The 16,450-nt window shown below is 52.0% G+C and overlaps 1 protein-coding gene across 2 annotated transcripts; it reads right to left on the bottom strand.

The window, feature by feature from the left end:
* Positions 1 to 3,391: 3,391 nt before the first annotated feature.
* MYBL2 (MYB proto-oncogene like 2) lies at positions 3,392 to 16,039 on the bottom strand. Of its 2 annotated transcripts, XM_054274757.1 has the most exons (16): positions 16,020 to 16,039; positions 15,398 to 15,491; positions 14,247 to 14,318; positions 13,800 to 13,892; positions 11,992 to 12,212; positions 11,687 to 11,843; positions 10,907 to 10,972; positions 10,703 to 10,876; positions 9,104 to 9,490; positions 7,492 to 7,631; positions 7,113 to 7,212; positions 6,426 to 6,539; positions 5,818 to 5,917; positions 5,744 to 5,748; positions 5,512 to 5,658; positions 3,392 to 3,520 (listed from the first exon to the last, which is right to left on the bottom strand). In XM_054274757.1, the coding sequence occupies exons 1-16, from the start codon at positions 16,037 to 16,039 to the stop codon at positions 3,392 to 3,394; spliced, it is 2,019 nt and encodes a 672-aa protein (XP_054130732.1). The 2 variants fall into 2 exon arrangements, with proteins under 2 accessions (XP_054130732.1, XP_054130733.1); XM_054274758.1 differs by lacking the exon at positions 14,247 to 14,318.
* Between the last annotated feature and the right edge of the window lie 411 nt (positions 16,040 to 16,450).

The following is a 16,450-nucleotide window of genomic DNA, read 5'->3' as shown; positions in this document are numbered from 1 at the left end:
AAGACCCAGGAGCTCCTCAGCTATTCCTCAGCACGTGCCTGCCCAGCTAGAATCATCCTTTTAATTTCCCAAATCTCTAAACCCACAGGTCAGAGTGTCAAAAAAAGCACATGGGAAATTCTACAAGGTTATTGCTGAGCAAGTACTCAATAAAACCCATAAGCAAAGGTAGGAGAGGAAGCACTTTGCTGCTGTCAGTAATCCCCAGGATCAAAGCATTTTTTGGCACAGCAGAAACCCTGGACCTCCCCACCCCAACCTCAGCACCCTCTTGCACTCATCCCAGGGTCCTTTCCTGCACTGAGCAGTGATAAAGCCCATGGAACATCACTGAGGTGTAACCAATTAATATTGAGCTATTAATGATGCTGTAATGGAGAAATTCCCCTACTCTGTCACTAAGGAGCCATCAGAGGTCAGCAGGGCAAGGCTGGCTTGCAGCAGGAACTGCAGCCAGGCCAGCAGGGTCTCCTGCCACAGCTGCCAATATCTGGGGAGCTCCAAAGCCTTGGAATACACACATGGATCCCATGCCCACAGAGCCCTTGCTTTGCCAGGGCTGGTTTCATACCCTGTTCCCTAGCAGGGCCTCATCATTTATCTTTTTCTTGTATTTCCTTCAAATGCAAGAAATGCCCAAAATACGAAGAATTTCTCTGTTCACCACTTGCATTCCTCCAGGTCAGATATCTCTCTCTGTGGGTGTGGAACCAAGAGTCCCCTGTGAGCAACCTGCTGTTTGCACAGGCTTTAGCAGAATTAGCTGTGAAACGAGATAAAAAGGTGTGAAATCCCTCTGAGCAACAGATAGAGCCCAGCAGCTAAGAGCCCTTGGAGGGACACACAGCAGCTCCCACACTGCTGACCACGGAGCCGTGTGAGCTCAGTGCTCCTCAGCCACACCAGGCTCCATCCAAAGTAAGATTGCCAATAAAAAAAACATGGATCTCCTTTTTTAATCTCCTTACTCCATTATTTTTACTCTTCCCAGGTTCTTTAAGTTTGTCCTAGCTGGAAACAACGTCCTGTTAGCAGTCAGGGCACTGCCACAACCCAGGAGCTCCAGCTATGATATTCCCTTCCCACTCCTGGTAAAAAGCTTTTCAAAAACCCTTTTAAAATAATTTTAAAACCCTTTTTCCATGTCTGGACTCAACCAGAGAGTCATCTGATCTGTTGTGGAATGCAAACTACCAAAAGACAAACTTTAAAGTCAAGTGGAATATGGAGTTTGTACAAGAAGCTGGGCCATGGGAGGGGATTCCTCCCACACACAGCCAATGCTCATGGAACAATTTCATCCTGGTTTTTCATTTAAAGCTAAATTAAACATCTAGATTCCCCTCTGTGAATGAAGGTTGGGTCACTCTGTGTCACTGCAGAGGCCTCAAGGGACATAAGCCAGGGACATGGAGCCTCAGGCGGAACTCCACAGGCAGCATGAAGTTCAACTTCCATGAGATTTTAACTGGAAAGAAAGCAGAGCATCCAAACTCACAGGAAAAACAAAGTACGACCATTTTTACCTCACCAATGTCAATTCCTGGGCCCCAGGACAGCCAAACCACACTGGCAACCTCAATACTAGAAGAAGCTCCCTTTTCCAATTAAAAGCTAATTCTTTATTTTACTCATCAACTATGCCAGACCTTGGTATTTTTGTGCCCCTTGAGCTTTCTCCATAAACGTTCTGCAGTACAGGACAGCCTGCACTGCCTGGATTTACAGCCTCAGAGAAGCAGTTTATTCTGTCTCATCCTCCTTTAATTTGGGGACAGCTCTCAAACAGAGGTGCCAGGCTCACAGCCTGATTTATCCTGCAGCAGCCCCTGCCTGCTCACAGCTCCAGGAATTGCAATTCCAGGCTTGGGTTTGTGCAGTCACCAGTGCAGGAACAGCCCAGCCCACCAAAGCCCCAGCAGAGAGGGATGGGTTTATGACGATTTTTCTTAAAATAACACCAGAATGGGAGCAGCTAAAGCCAGGCTTTCAGACAAGTGGTCCCAGCTGTCTTTCCAAAGCAAACACAGCAACACCGAGAAACAGAAATAAAAATTACTTCATGGATTTGCTCTGGCCCTGAGCTTGTAAAAATGAAAAATTAGCTGGGTTTCTAAACCTCCCTTATTTCCCAGGATCCAAGGTTTTATTAACAAGTTTGTCAGCAAGGATTTTTTTACTCTATTTCCAGCACAAGCCACAACATGAAAGGAGATTTGTACAGCCCAGCTCTGGTTTTGCACCCTGGGGTGGGCACATCTTTGCTGTGTGCACAGCCCCAGGCAGAGGCAGATCTGCCAGGCTGGCTCTGGCCATGGAAAGCACAGCACAGCTCACCCAAAAAAAGCTCTTCCTGTTCCATCAAGCTGCTCTGCAGTTTTCCCAACACCTTTCCAATTGCAAAGTTAATATGTTGCTAAAATCCCCACATTCCATCCTTGGCTACCTCAAACCTGGGCAGTGCTACTGTTCCCACACTGGATAGATACATGGAGCAACTTTAGTCTCCAAAGGAAGGGCGACAGAAAAGCTTTGCTACATCACACACTCCTGCTGCTGTTCTCCAGCCTCCATCCACCTCTGCAGAGATCTGAAATCTGATTTACATAAAGTAGCCAAAACTTCAGAACAGCTGATGAAACTCAGTGTGTGTGTGGGGAGAAAATCCCTTCTCCCTGCTGAAAAGCCAACAAGAATTCAACAACTTGCCAGGACAAAAAGCAAAGAGCCCACACAAACCCCAGCACTTTGCTGCCTTCCCCCAGTGCTGTGAGGCAGAGGCAGAGTCCAAGGGACGTGAGCACCATCATTTATTGGAAGAGGGAGCACAGTCGTGGGGAGAGGCCCCTGCTGGAGCCATGGCAGCACAAAGCAGCCCCACAGGGAGCAAGGGGCTCCAGGCACAGCTCACCCCATAGCACCACAGCCTCCCTCCTCCTTCTCCAGCCCAGGGGACACTCCATCCCCTGGGGAAAGCCAGGAGGGACACTCAAGGCATGCAGGAACCTTCACAAAGTCATTGCTGAGGTACCAGAGCAGCAGCAGGAATCCAGGGATGCTGGGAGGTCAGTCTCCAGCACCTGCTGCTCCAAGGTGCAACACAGCTGCTGCTTCCAGTTCTCCAGAACTCAGGTCTTGCAGAGAGAGGTCTTGCTGTCAGCTCTCCAAGCCTCCCTTGTTTGCCTTTCCATAATGATCCCAAAGCTTGCATTCCACACACTAGCCAGCAGTTAGCCCCATTTATTACAATGTAGATCTACCTGGGAACTGAAGGGAAAAAAGAATCCACTCCCATATACTAAAGGCCTGGCAGAAGATATTTTTTTCCTGTGGTTCCCCCTCCACTTATTAAAAAGGTTTAAAAAATAAGATTAGAAAGCAGAACAATCCTTCATGATAAGATTAAGGTCCTTGATGTGTGACTCTGTTTCAATGTGCCCAAAAACTGTCGAGCTTTCTCCTGCATGAAGAGTTGGTCTCGAGTTCCACCACAGGCCACTGCTTTCCAAGCCCTGGTCATCTGCAGAGGGAAGAGAAAGGATGTGTACAACACAGTCAAGGCCAAGGACAAACATCTCGTGATATCCTGCTCTAAAAGACTGAAAAAATAAATAAAACTAGCAAGGGAAATAAAACTTCAGAAACCATCTCACAGCCAGGAGGACCTTGCCCACCACCAGTTACCCCTCACAGCTGAGGTGGTAATTTCTGGGGTTTAGGGTCGGCAGTTTCCCAGGTGAGTGCTCCACTTCAAGACAATCCCCTTCAGGGCTTTCTCTTACTTGCCTCAAGACAAAAACCCCAAAGCACAAACCTATTAAAATTCACTGCCCTGAAGATATTCCAGAATGATGGAAGAAATTCAAGCACAGCTTTGGAGTTTATTGCCAACCAGTTCAACTCCTACAGGAGCTGCTGGGCCCTGGGTCTGTTTCGATCCAATGCCATCCTCAACAGCAATCTGGTACCTTCAGTTTCAGCACAAAGGAGGAGCCAAAACCCAGGAGTGCTTCAGCCTCTGCATGCAGAAAGGGCACCCATGAGGTGTTTCTGCACTCCAGGAAAGCCCCTGAGGATCCCCTGGTAAATGCCAGGACACAGGCAATGCCCTGGAAATACCTACACTGCAGGGAACCAGGGCTCCAGTGTTTGTCACAGCAGGAATGTCCCACACTGCCACAGAGTGGCTTTGGGCCCACTGAGGCTCAGCCCAGAGCTGGATCAGCTTCCTTAACTAAAAACTGCCTGCCAGCAGCACCAGAGCAGCACAATAAATCCCCAGAGGCAGCAGCAGCACAGACTGCCCTGCTGCCTGTGGGCAGAGGGATTTCACTGCACACCTGTGCTCTGTCACCACAGCAGCTGCCTCCCTGTCACCCCCAAAGTTTATTTATACAGAGCCATTAGCTCTCAGAGCAACACAACCCTGGTGAGGACAGGAGGAGAAATGGAAGTGCTTAGGAAGGGTTTATTTTGGGAAGGAGGAGGAATTACTCTGGCTGAAGGGTATTTATTTGTCAGAAGCAATAGGTTTCACTAGACAGCTCTAATGCAAGGACAGATCTCCCCTCACTGCAGTTTCCTGAGGACAACCCTGCACCTCCAGGGATGGGAAAACACCATCACAGAAGCTCTTAGTTGCAGTTTAACCCCCCAACAAGGACAGCACATGTTTCCATCCCCACTGAAGTTACCAGAGACCTCAAGTGACTTAACCCAAGAAAACACCTACAAAATTATGGTCCAAATTTCCATACACTTAGACTTTATCTAAACCCAGCTAATAGGGATACCCCTCCATGAATGCATCCTGCCTGTGAGTGAAGGTTGTAGAGAGATCTGTTTATGCCCCAGAGGGCATTTGTAGGCTGCTGTGACTCCAGCACAGCTGTGCAGAGCTGAGGAGCAGAGCTTGGTAGCTTGGTAACAGCACCAACCTCAGCACAAGGTACAAGGTGTCACACTGCCACTGGAGCTCTGTACTGCCACAGGGTCAGGATAAAGCAAGATAAAGCCAGCCTATGCTGCCTAAGGCACATAGCCTTCCCCACTACCCATAAATACCCTAAAAAACACAGGGGTGGGAAATACCTTCCTGTTTAACCTTTATACAGCACTTCAGAGTTGCTCTGCCCTGAAAAGCAAAAAAAGATGAGCTTGCTGCTGTCCACTCAAGGAGCACCCACTGGAAAAAGGAAGGTTTACTTTACTGCCAGAGCAGTCATCCAAATTCCTTTCTGGGTGAGGATTTCCATGAGGAAATCCAGGGCCAAACATGCTGAGCAGTGTTGCAGTGTTTAATTCCAATAGAGCAGGCCACAGCTGTGGCTTTGAGGAACATAAAATGGCACCTCTGCCTCAGCATCTCCCAGCCATGGTGTAAAGACAGCCCTGACAGTGCAGGGATTCCTGTGCAGCAGTGCAGAGCTCCATCCCTCACTCCTCAAGGGACAAGGGCTGCACTGCCAGATAAACCCTGCCTGGGAGAACAGTGGCTGCTGCAGGGCTTACCGGTTCTGGTGGTCTGAAATGGCTTGGCATTTTCCTGTAGGACATTTTCTCTGGCTGCACTTGCACAAAGGCTCTGTTGAGCAAACCACTGTCATTCTTCCTGCTCGAGGAGGACAGGTTCAGGGACCTTGACAGGAAATTCACAGGCTGCACCAGGAGAAAAAGTGTAAAGAAAGAAGAAATCCAGCCCTTCATCCCCATGGGCTGTTCAAAGGCAGCTCCAGGCTGCTACTGCTGCTTTGCAGAGTTTTTTCAGAGCAGAGCCTGCTCTGAGCACACAACCCCTCACCTGGGCTCTTTTGAAACACACAGTTTTGGGGAGGGCAGGCAGGTTTTGTGTCATGTCTTCATCCACAATGTCCAGGGCCAGAGATTTTCGGACCTTCTTGATGGGGCTCCTGCGCAGCTGGGGAATGTGGGGACACCAGTGTCAGCACAAAGCCACCCTACTAAGGCCACCCTGGGGGCCCACCAAGGCCACAGCACCCCAGTTCTGCATGGCACCAGCACCTCAGGGGGAAGATGTGTGCAGCCTTCCCCACCACAGGGCACAGCAGCTTCCAGTGCTGCCCTCCTGGCACCTTGAGCCACCAGTTTAGAGTTGGAGCTTTTAGTAGGAAGGGGAAGCCACCAGGAAACTGAGACTTTTCATGCCATCCCACAGCCTTCTGAGAGCCCAACTTGACCCAGGTGCTCCAAGTATGCCAACAAGCCCTGAGCTCAGCATAAACCAGGACACTCCTGGAGGTACTTTAAGCAGGTCATAACCTCAGGCACCTCTTGTTGATTAAAAGAGAACGGCCACAGGGCTAAAAACATTTTGGCACCTATAGCAGGATGAATCAAACCAGCCAAAACACTCCTTAAGAGCACAGGGCAGCTTAGCAGCTGATATAGATGCACAGCCAGCTCACCCCTTGTTTTCTCTTCTGTTTCTCAGGCTTCACATCATCCTCGATGATGAGTTCAATGCCAGCTTCACTTCGGAGCACCTCCTTCAAGTCTTCTTCCAGGTGAGGGGTCTGGGGCTGAGGGGGAAAGGCAGAGAGAGCACCAGGCAGTCAAAATCTCTGTGCTGGGCAGGGTGACAAGCATTCCCCTCAAGGGACAATGGGGTCAGGAGAGCCCACAGAGGGAGGACAAACACAAAATCCTATTTGCTTCCCAGCTGGAAAAGATACGACAGGTTTTCTGCTAGCCTGATGGATTTACAGGATCTGCAGGTGTGGGGACTTATCAGCTGAACCCCAGTGTGCCATCAGACCTGTGTGCACACAAGGCCTGGGTGATCCAGCTCTTCAGGGAGCCCTAGGCAGATCATTTCCCAGTTCCTCAATCCAAGCACTGCAGTCTCATGCAAGGCAGCTTTTGGCATTTTTAGCTGGATTACAGAAGATCTAAAAGTCCTGCAGCTCCTTACAATGAAATGATCACTGTGACAATGTCCCCTTCACCCCTCCCCTCTCAGCCTGGCATTACCAAACTGCCCTTTGTTCTGGCACAGATAAGAGTTTGCTCACAGCCCTGCCCCAACCATCCCCAACCCTGTGCCTCATTTGCATTCATCAGCCCCACAAGGCACAGCCCTGCCCAATAATTACCAGAGGTCTAATTGGTCCATATTTCTCCAGGGCATTTTTGAAAGGCGTGGGAGTGTGAGGTGTGTTGTCCACCACATATGTCTGATCTGGTGTGACAAACCTGGGAGCAGAGAGGGAAAGACAAGAGATCAGACAGGCTGTAACTCACACAAGGCCACAGCCCACCCAGCAGCTGAGCACAACAGAGGTCACTGGCTGTGCCCACAGTGAGCCTGGACACTCACTCCCTGCAGCTCAGAGAAGAGCTGTTTTGGGGGAGAAAACAGTGATTTAAGGAAATCCCCAGCCTGCCTTGCCCCTCTCTTAGTAATACCATGACAAGTACTGAGAGCTGTGTCTGAGCTGGACCAGACTGCTGTGTGGGAAAGGGAGGACTTACGCTAAGTTCTTCTGGAGCAGAGGGGTCTTGTCCCTGTGCAGTGGGGTGGTGACAATCACCTTCTGGCTGCACACAGGTGTGGAGGTCAGGGAGGGGTTCTCCAGTTCTAGTGTATCCTGTTTGCTCCAGAAGTTCAGGAACTGCACAGCACAGGAAAGAAAAATTGAAGACACCCAGTCTCAAGCAGCCCAGCATTGCATCACAAGCCATTACTTTTCCCTAAATATGAGGGAAACCCTGAAGTAGAAACAACCCTCCCAAACCTGTGGGGGTTACAGGCTCACAGTTCTGTACATGGATACACAAAAGTTGCCAGAAGGTCCCTCACATCTATAAAGATTATACACTTCCCATAAAGCTGATACAACTATCAGAGCTACCAGTTACAGAGTAAAGAGAAGTCTCTCCTTGCACTGGTAATCCCAGCCCACCCAACTCAGGCTGGCAAACATGAGGGAAGTCCACGTAACACAAAGTGTACAAGTTAACAGGTCTTGCACTGAGCTGTCTTCAGCTTAAACTATGAGCAAACAACAAGCTGTGTCAGCTCTTTTAGGGTTTTACTTCCCAGCAGCCAGTGAGGGACAGCTCTGCTCCCATAAGGAACAGTGTTTGTACCCAAGAGCCTCTAGGGAAATAAAAACTGTGTTTGTGACATTCACTGATGGCTGAAGCTCAGCTTGAGGCAGGGCATGCACTTTTTTCTTCTCAGACTCACTCCACACATTCCTGCTTTTTACACTCTGCAGAGCTGGACATTATGGGATATTATGGGTCCTGCTCTGGTTTCTTCTTTGTGCTGGGCTTTCATTCAAGTCCATCTGAACCTGCATTTTGGACTCTCCTGTGGTGCCTCTCCCATGTTTTCTGCTGCAGAAACAGAAGAAATAAAGGCCTGGAAGGTACAGCTGGGGAGGGTCTGGACAACAGAGTTGCATTGGGAACTGTACTAGAGAATGCAGCAACGTTTATTTTGATTATAGACACAACTCCACCCCTTCTACATGAGACACTCATGGGTCTGACCACTACAGTGCTCCAAGGTGATATGTGTTGGAGACCACATGTGAGGACAATGTGGGAGTCACAGCAAAGGCTGAAAGATCCTGAGCCCCTTTTGCAACAAAGGCCAGGAGCATTTCCATAGACCCAGAAAGACAGATCTGCACAAGGTGTTTGTTTGCAGTTCAGTCACACAGGCTGGGCAGCAGATAGGGAAAGCAAGTTTACACTAGTGCCACTCTGCTGCCCACAGCTGGGGCAGCAATGCCCTGGGGACAGCAGCAGTGCCCTGGGGACAGCAGCAGTGTGCTCTCCATCACACCCTGATATGCAGATAGGGCTCCTTCCTCATGATGGGCACATGCCCTGCCCCTCACACAGGGTAGCTGGGCTTTCTTAAAGCTGCAGTCACTCCCAGATGGAGACACAGGCTGCTGCTCCCACTGAAGAAGGAAGGGCAGCACTGAAGAGAAGCAGAGCCACAAACCAGCTCTGAGCCTTCTTTTAGTGCAGAACACGCTCTGCACACTGGCACAGCCTCACTCAAGGCAGGAGGAGCACAAAGCCGGCAGAGCTGATGGGCATACATGACATTAGGGCAAGAAGATACCTGAGATGGAGAGAAGGGCAGTGCCTTTACAGGGGTGCCCTTGGGCGTCATGCTGTTGCAGGAGTCCAGGAAGGACATGCTGGTGCTGGTGACGTTCTCTGTGACAGGTGAGAGGGAGATCTTCCTCTTCTTCTGCCTCTTCAGCACCGAGGGGGGGGTGCCAAAGCTGCCCTCAGCGTGGGGGGAGATGGGGATGAGCTCTCCCTTGCTGCTCCTGCTCAGGTCAGAGATGGTGTGGCCGTCCAGGCGGTACTCGGTGACACTGGGCAGTGCCGGGGCTGCCTCGCCGGGCGCTGGTCTGGCCGGGCTGGCGCTGCCACTGCTGCTGCCAGCCAAGGGCTCCTCAGGCAAGTCAAACTGGGTCAGGTCACACCACCCATCTGGGTCCTGCACACAAGAGAAAGCGTCAGCAGCTGCCCAGGGTGGCAGCTGAGCAGACAGACTGGTGAACTGGGAGGTGAAATAAGTGAGGGTGTGAGATGGCACCAAGCTTTGGAAGGAGCCTGGGCAGGGACAGCTCAAGCCCTGCTCTCCTCTGCCACAGGCAGAGCAGGGATCTGACCCAGCTGAGAGCTGCTGCTTGTGCACAGGGCAGGTTTTTCTATTTATGCAAAGCTGGTTTCCCTGTTTGGTTAACAGCACAGCTGCACAAACAGCTGCAACCCTTCAGAGAGGGGACAAAAAACACCAGCTGGGCAGAGGGCTGGGGACAGGGACTGAAGGAAGAACTATCACCCAAGAGCAACCCACAGTCTTGAGCACACCTGTAGAGCTGGGCACAGGGCTCTGGTGTAACCTGAACAGCTGAAAGCAGATTAAAACTAACCCCCAGACCAGTTCAGAAGTGAGCTGCTTCACAGCTCCACCCCAGCAGCAACACCCAGCACCACACAAGCAGGCCCCAAGGGCCACAGATGTGCTGCTCAGCCTCAGGCACACCATCTTGCTATACAGAGGCAAAGTGACTCCTTCATGCCTCAGGAAGGCTGAGGGCTGCAGAGGCAACTTCCCTCTGATGGCAGCAAAGTGCCCTGTAGATTTTAGCCAGCCTCCCACCCTGGTGTGCCTCTGTCACTCAGGGGACCTCAGCACAGCTTGACTGGCTGAAAATAACTAATTTCAGTGAAGCTACCTCCACTGAAAGCAAATGGCTGCAGTTATGCCAGTGTGAAGGGGTCTGTCCTGCATAGTACAATGGGCTTGGCTTATTCCCAGTCTGTCCTGTCCTATCACACCCCAGGACAGGACAGAAAGGACAGTCAGTGAGCATGGGCCTGAACTGTTACAAAAAGGAAAGCTGGGCACATTCTGGCTGACAAAGAAGGGCTGGAAATCAAGTTTGCCAGCACTTACAGCCTCCCACACAGGCAGAGCCCATGCACAAGGACATCCAGTTAGGAAAAGTCACAAGCCCACAGCAATACTGGCAGAGCTGGAAAGATCTAATCCAGCCCTGGAAGACAGGGGGAGGCTGCATGGCAATGACAGACCAAGTCTTCCTCAGGGTGATGATCAGGGGGATCCAGTAAGTTCACTCAAACAAAAGGGGTAAGGATAACACCCTAACAGTAACTGGAGGAACAAGGGTCTGTTACTTACAGATTCAATCATGTCCAGAGCTTCACTGAGGGCTGGGGCACAAGCTGGGTACAAATAGTTGGCAGCTTCAACAACCCATTTGTAAGGTGAGTCCTCCAATGAAGTGCCATCCTCGGGCACTGCATCATCTGGGGTCCCCTCCACGTTCTGTTCTGCCACTTCTGCAGCTGGCAGCTCCAAGGGCAGCTCCTGCACACCTGTCACTTCCTCATCACTGACATCTTCTTCCTTTATTTCAGAGACATCCACTGGCCAGTTTGGCAGGACATTCTTGGCACACACACAAAGAAAGACCAGACATCAGCAGAAAGCAAGGGAGCAGTGTCAAACCTTGGGGACAGAGAGCACCTGGACACATTCAGCTTTGCCCACCCTCCTACCTGCCACTGGGTTTGTTTCACATCCCCATTCTCCCTCACTGCTCTGTCCCATACACTGCCTAAGGAGTCCATGCAACATAATGAGCACAGGGCTCTTTAATTGAAGATTTCATTTAACAGTGCCCCAGGAGAAAGTTGTACTTAGGCTGAGCACGTAGCACTAGTTCTGTTTCCTATTTATCAGGAGCCTGCCTTCAAAAACTTTATGCTATCTTCATGAAAATAATCACTGGGTGTACTTCCCTGCTTCCTTTTCTAGAGGAAAGGAACACTGTATCTCTTCACCCTGCTCCTACACATACACCGTCTGGGGCAGCCTCCTCCTCCCACCAGCAATAGCACAATGAAGCCAAAACAATATTCAGGGTCTAAGACAGGCTTGATGCTGAGATTGGCAAGGTAACAGCTCTAGCAGGCTGCTGTCCTCTGCCTGGATAACACATTCAGGCTCCTGGAGGGAAAGATCTGGGAGGCTGGGGAAGGCACAGACTGTCCATGCAGACACCAGGCTGTGGAAAAGGCAGCGAGAGGCAGCAGAAGGGTGGATGAAGAGCTCCAGAATGCATTAGCAGGGCAGGGACTGACCCTGCTCCAAGTGCAGTACCTGGCTCTCAGCTGTTGTCTGACTTTGCTTCTCCTTGTTATCCACCTCCACAAGCAGATACAGAGACTTGGACTCCTTGGTTTCATTGAGGAAACCTCCCGTGTCCACCTTCCTCTTGATGGTGGAGTTCCAGTGATTCTTCACAGCATTATCAGTCCTGCAGAGAGAGCAGAAGGGAACAAACCATCACTTTCAGCAGCTTTAAAGCACAGCTAGCAGCTCCACCACCCTGCCCAGCCCCATCCCAAGAGCCTAACACACAGATCTGCCAGTGGGGAAGGCAGCAGTGAGCAAAGGGGTCCTACCTCCCAGGCAGCAGCTTGGCAATCTCTGCCCAGCGGTTCCCCAGGACCTTGTGGGCCTCAAAGATGATGCGATCCTCCTCCTCTGTCCACGAGGATTTCTTCACCTCAGGGTTCAGGTGGTTGTGCCAGCGCTCCCGGCACTGCTTCCCCAACCTCCCCTTCAGGTGCTTGGCTATCAGGGTCCACTGCTTGGTGCCATATTTTTTAACCAGTTCAATCACCTTTGGAGAGAGTGGGAGGGGAATAAGGAAATGGAAAAAAGGAGGGGAAGGTCAGTGCAGTGATCTTCAGGCTTTGCTCTTTGCCTTTCCTGGGACCAGGTAAGGGCACACAAAGGAAGGGCCCTTTGGAGGACAAGCTGGAGGGAGCCAGCAGGGCTATCAGGTGTTCCAACCCTCATGAGAGCAATAATTCTGCCAAATTTCTGCAGGAGGCTCTTTCCATGCAGACATTTTGCCACAGGGCACCTGTAAATGCAGATGACCCCTGACAGAAGATGGGGTGGAGACTGGCAGGTGCCCAGATGTAGAAACACATTCCCATTTCTGAGCAAGGGCCAAGTCCCACCTGCTCCAGGGCTCCTCTGCCCTCCCTACTTGCAAGGACCTTGCTGTGTGACAACTGTCCCCATCAGTGTGGTACACCCAAGACAGACAAGGCTGCAGCTCCATGCCCTGACAGCACCAGGACACACAGAGAGAGATTTAAATTCACTTCAGAACCATCCACTTTGCCTCTTACCCTCCACCCAGGGCTTTGTCACTTCTGCCAGAGCTCCAGCACACATGTTTCTGGGCACTGAATCCGCTCTGGGCTCCTAAAATATCCAGCGCACAGTCAGGATGAAACAATCTGCAATGTTCACCAAAATCCTGGCTGAAGAGTTCTCAAAGAACATTTCTACCCTGACCAGCTGTGCTGAGCTGAAAGGTGCAGGTAGAAGTGATGCTCATGTAACAAATGTCCCTGCTGCAGACTCTTGCCTTTCAAGCACAGAAAAATGGACCAAAGATGCCAAACTGAGGCCAAGGAGCTGGGCCAAAGCAATGGGGAGAGAGCGGGAGCCCAGCCTGGCCAGGATGGGTAGGCTGGCAGTCAGGACAAGGCAAAGGGAAGGGGAAAGCAGGCAACAACTTCTCTGCTGTAAGAACAGGGAACAACATCAGGAGAAGCTTCCTTAGGGCTTGACAAATCATAATGGGACCAAAAGGGAAAGAAGCTGGGGAGCAGGAGTGTTACAGAGAATCTGACAAACTAAGATGTTCTGTACCAGAAAACCTTGGTAAAATTGGGATCTCACTCCAACTTTCCTAAAGTACAGATGATGAGTCTGTCTGAGCTGGCCCCTCTTGGCTGGCTCTGGATTCAGCAGAGAAACAGGCTCACAGAAGTCATGATTCACCCAGCCAACCTCAGACATCCACTCCAGCCTGCCTACAGTGGCACAGGAAATGCCAGTTTTATTTTCTCTTAGATCCAACCTGGCCAGGCCAGGTGGAGACCTGCCAGCAGGCAGATGAATTAATTCCCTTTTCAGCTCTCTCCCTTGGCAGCTCTGTACTGTAGCAGCACTGTGTGAAAGAGGGAAGGTGTTTACCTGAAGGGGCCTAGATCACATCACATCACATCACATCCCAACCATGGCTGCCTGGGCTGCTCAGGGCAGGACAGACAGAGCTGCTCTCACAGGTACCCACCACAGGGAGCAATTACACACAGTGTGCAACACCTGAGGAGGGGTCTGACATCTCCACCCTCTCTGCAGACAGAGACAGTCCAACACTCTGATCCTCTCAGCCCTGACTTACCTTTTGATCCTCCTCTTTGGTCCACGGGCCCTTAACCAGGTCTGGATTCAACACCCTGAGCCAGCGGTACTGACACTGCTGGTCACTGCGGTTCTGGGAACAGCAATGGGAACATTCTTGTGTCAGACCAGGGGCTCCAGAGGCCCAGAAACCTCCCCAAGTGACAGCAGTCCCCATACACCCAGGCTGTCCCACAGAGCACCTGCACAAGCACACAGAGAACACAAATGGAGGTCCTGGGCCCAGGACACCAGACACAGGGACAGGAACCTCAATTTCTCACCCCAACTCCCATACATTCACCATGGAAAGCGTTCTATGCCCTGAAGCAGCCCCATTTCACAGCTTGGAGCTATGAAGTTAGAACAGTCAGAAAAGAGGCCCACTGCACAGACACAGGGAAGCAGCAACATGCAAACACTGGGATTGATTCCCAGGGTCACTCACAGGAAAGTGGCTGGCCAGGAACTTCCAGTCATTCTGCCCATAATGGCTCACTAACATCTTCAGCTGCTCGTCCTGCAAAGGACAAAAACATCCACTTTCAGATACATTGAAAACACACACCACAGGGCTGTTGACATTAAAAGAACAAGTTAGATGTTTTGAACTGTCAAGGTTTTGTTGGCACTGTGTGCTCAGTGTTTAGCAGCCCTCCAGTACATGGAGGCCAACTGGAACAGACTGGTTCTGAGCTCTGTACTAGGACAAGCTCATACATTAAGTACAAAACAAGAGCTCAGCTCTGTTCCTCTACAGCCTGGTTCAAACCCTGTGACAAGGGCCTGTTTATCCAGCCCCAAAACACTCCTGACCAGACAGTCCATCTCCCAGCCCAGCCACTGGCTTTGTCTGGCCAGGAAAGCTGACTGATTGAAGTGTATCACCACCTGCACAGTGCTCTTCTTTCAGTGCCACAGGACTCTACAGCATTTCTTTTGTGATCCCTGCTATAGCCTGGGTATGCAAACTCCCACAGCTCACAGAAAGCCTGTTAGAGACATCCTTATCTGTGAGCTCTGGATAATTCAATAATGAAATTATTCCCTACCCAACATCAGCCCAAGGCTTTGGTCCCTCCACAAAGGTCACCTTTCTTGGTGTTCTGACCCAGCTGTAGTTTTCACACAGCACAAACTGATACTGAAACTGGGAGGAAGGAAGAGAATATCCCAGTTAACTTCAGGCTCTCAGCCAGGATGACTAAGCCATAATCCCAAGTGTCAATGCTCCAGAAAAAGGAGTACATTTCCACTGCACATTTCAGCTTGTTGGAGGCCTCAGCCATCATCTGGACTCCTCTGTGCTCACAGGAGTGCTGCAGGCAGTGGTGTTTCACTCAGTACTCACAGCGTTAAGTTAAAAATGTTTGAGCTCTTGCGCTTCAGGCTGCACTTCAAACTCCCCTGAACCTCTGAGCCTCATTCAGGCCTGAGCTCAGTATAAAAGACACAAGGTCCTCTCCAGGAGGAGAGACAGGAGGAGGCAAGATCATGGCCAGCAAGTGAGGCTGGGGTGGAGTCACCCAAGCCCAGGGTGCCATGTCAGAGGCACCAGCCCAAAGCACCTATCTTGGCAAATGTCAGGCTCTCACTCACCTCTTCTGGTGTCCACTTGACTTTGCACCTGCCATCCCGCTGCTCTGGCACATCCAAATCCGTGTCCTGATAATGCGGCTCATCCTGGTCCTCGCTAGGCAGGAATAAAGGAAGATTATAATTTCTACCTGATAAAAAAAGCAGGAGAGGGAGCAACTTCCACTACACAGAGCAGAGCTCCAGATCTCCTCCTTCCAGCACCGAGCCCCAAGCTCACCGACACCCACCCACACAGCCCAGACTGAAAGGAGATCCTCCACTTTAGGCGCCAGCTGGCAAGTTTTATTCTGCCCAGGGCAGAGGAAAGAGTATTTCTTTCCATTTCTCTCCCTTCTGTCCCTCGGGGTGGACTTTGCATGGGGGCACCCAGGCACAGCTCAGCAGCTCCCGGACCTCTGGCGCAAAGGGGCGCGGGGATCGGTGCGGGCAGCGCCGCAGGGCTCCCGCTCGCTCCCCGCTCCCGAGCGAGCAGAGCCGGGGCGCTGTCCCAGCGCGGGTACTGCGGGGCCGCCGCCCCGCATCCCGCTGTCCGGCCGGCGAGCGGGAACGGGGCGGCCGGGAGGAGCCTCCGGCGGCTGGGAGCGGGCAGGGGCAGCGGCGACACGGCGGGGCCGGCACTCACCCGCGGGCGCGGCGAGCCATGTCGGGCCGGGCCGAGCCGGGCCGCGCTGAGGGCCGGGCGCGGGTCCGGAGCGGCGGCGCTGGCGGCGCTTTCCTATCTCGCGCCAACGGCGCTCCCCCCGCGCGGGGCCGGGCCGCGCATGCGCGCCGCCCATCCCGCCCGCACAAAGAGGCGCGCGCGGGAGGGCGCCCGCCCGCCCCGCCCTCTGCTCCCTCAGGGAGCCCTCAGCGAGCGGGGACACGGCATCCACACCTGACAACCCCCATCCAGCCCCGCGCCGAGCCGGGACACCCCGCATCCACCCTTACATTGGCCCGGGACACGCGGCATCCAGCCCTACATCGAGCCGGGACACCCCGCATCCACACCTGGCGCCCTGCATTCATCCCTACATCGAGCCGGGACACCCTGCATCCACACCTGACACCCGG

The sequence above is a fragment of the Melozone crissalis genome, unplaced genomic scaffold, assembly GCF_028551555.1.
Source record: "Melozone crissalis strain CALT ecotype California unplaced genomic scaffold, PUWL_Pcris_2 ptg000017l_1, whole genome shotgun sequence".
Lineage (NCBI taxonomy): Eukaryota > Metazoa > Chordata > Aves > Passeriformes > Passerellidae > Melozone > Melozone crissalis.
This window is presented reverse-complemented; position numbering and strand designations above follow the sequence as displayed.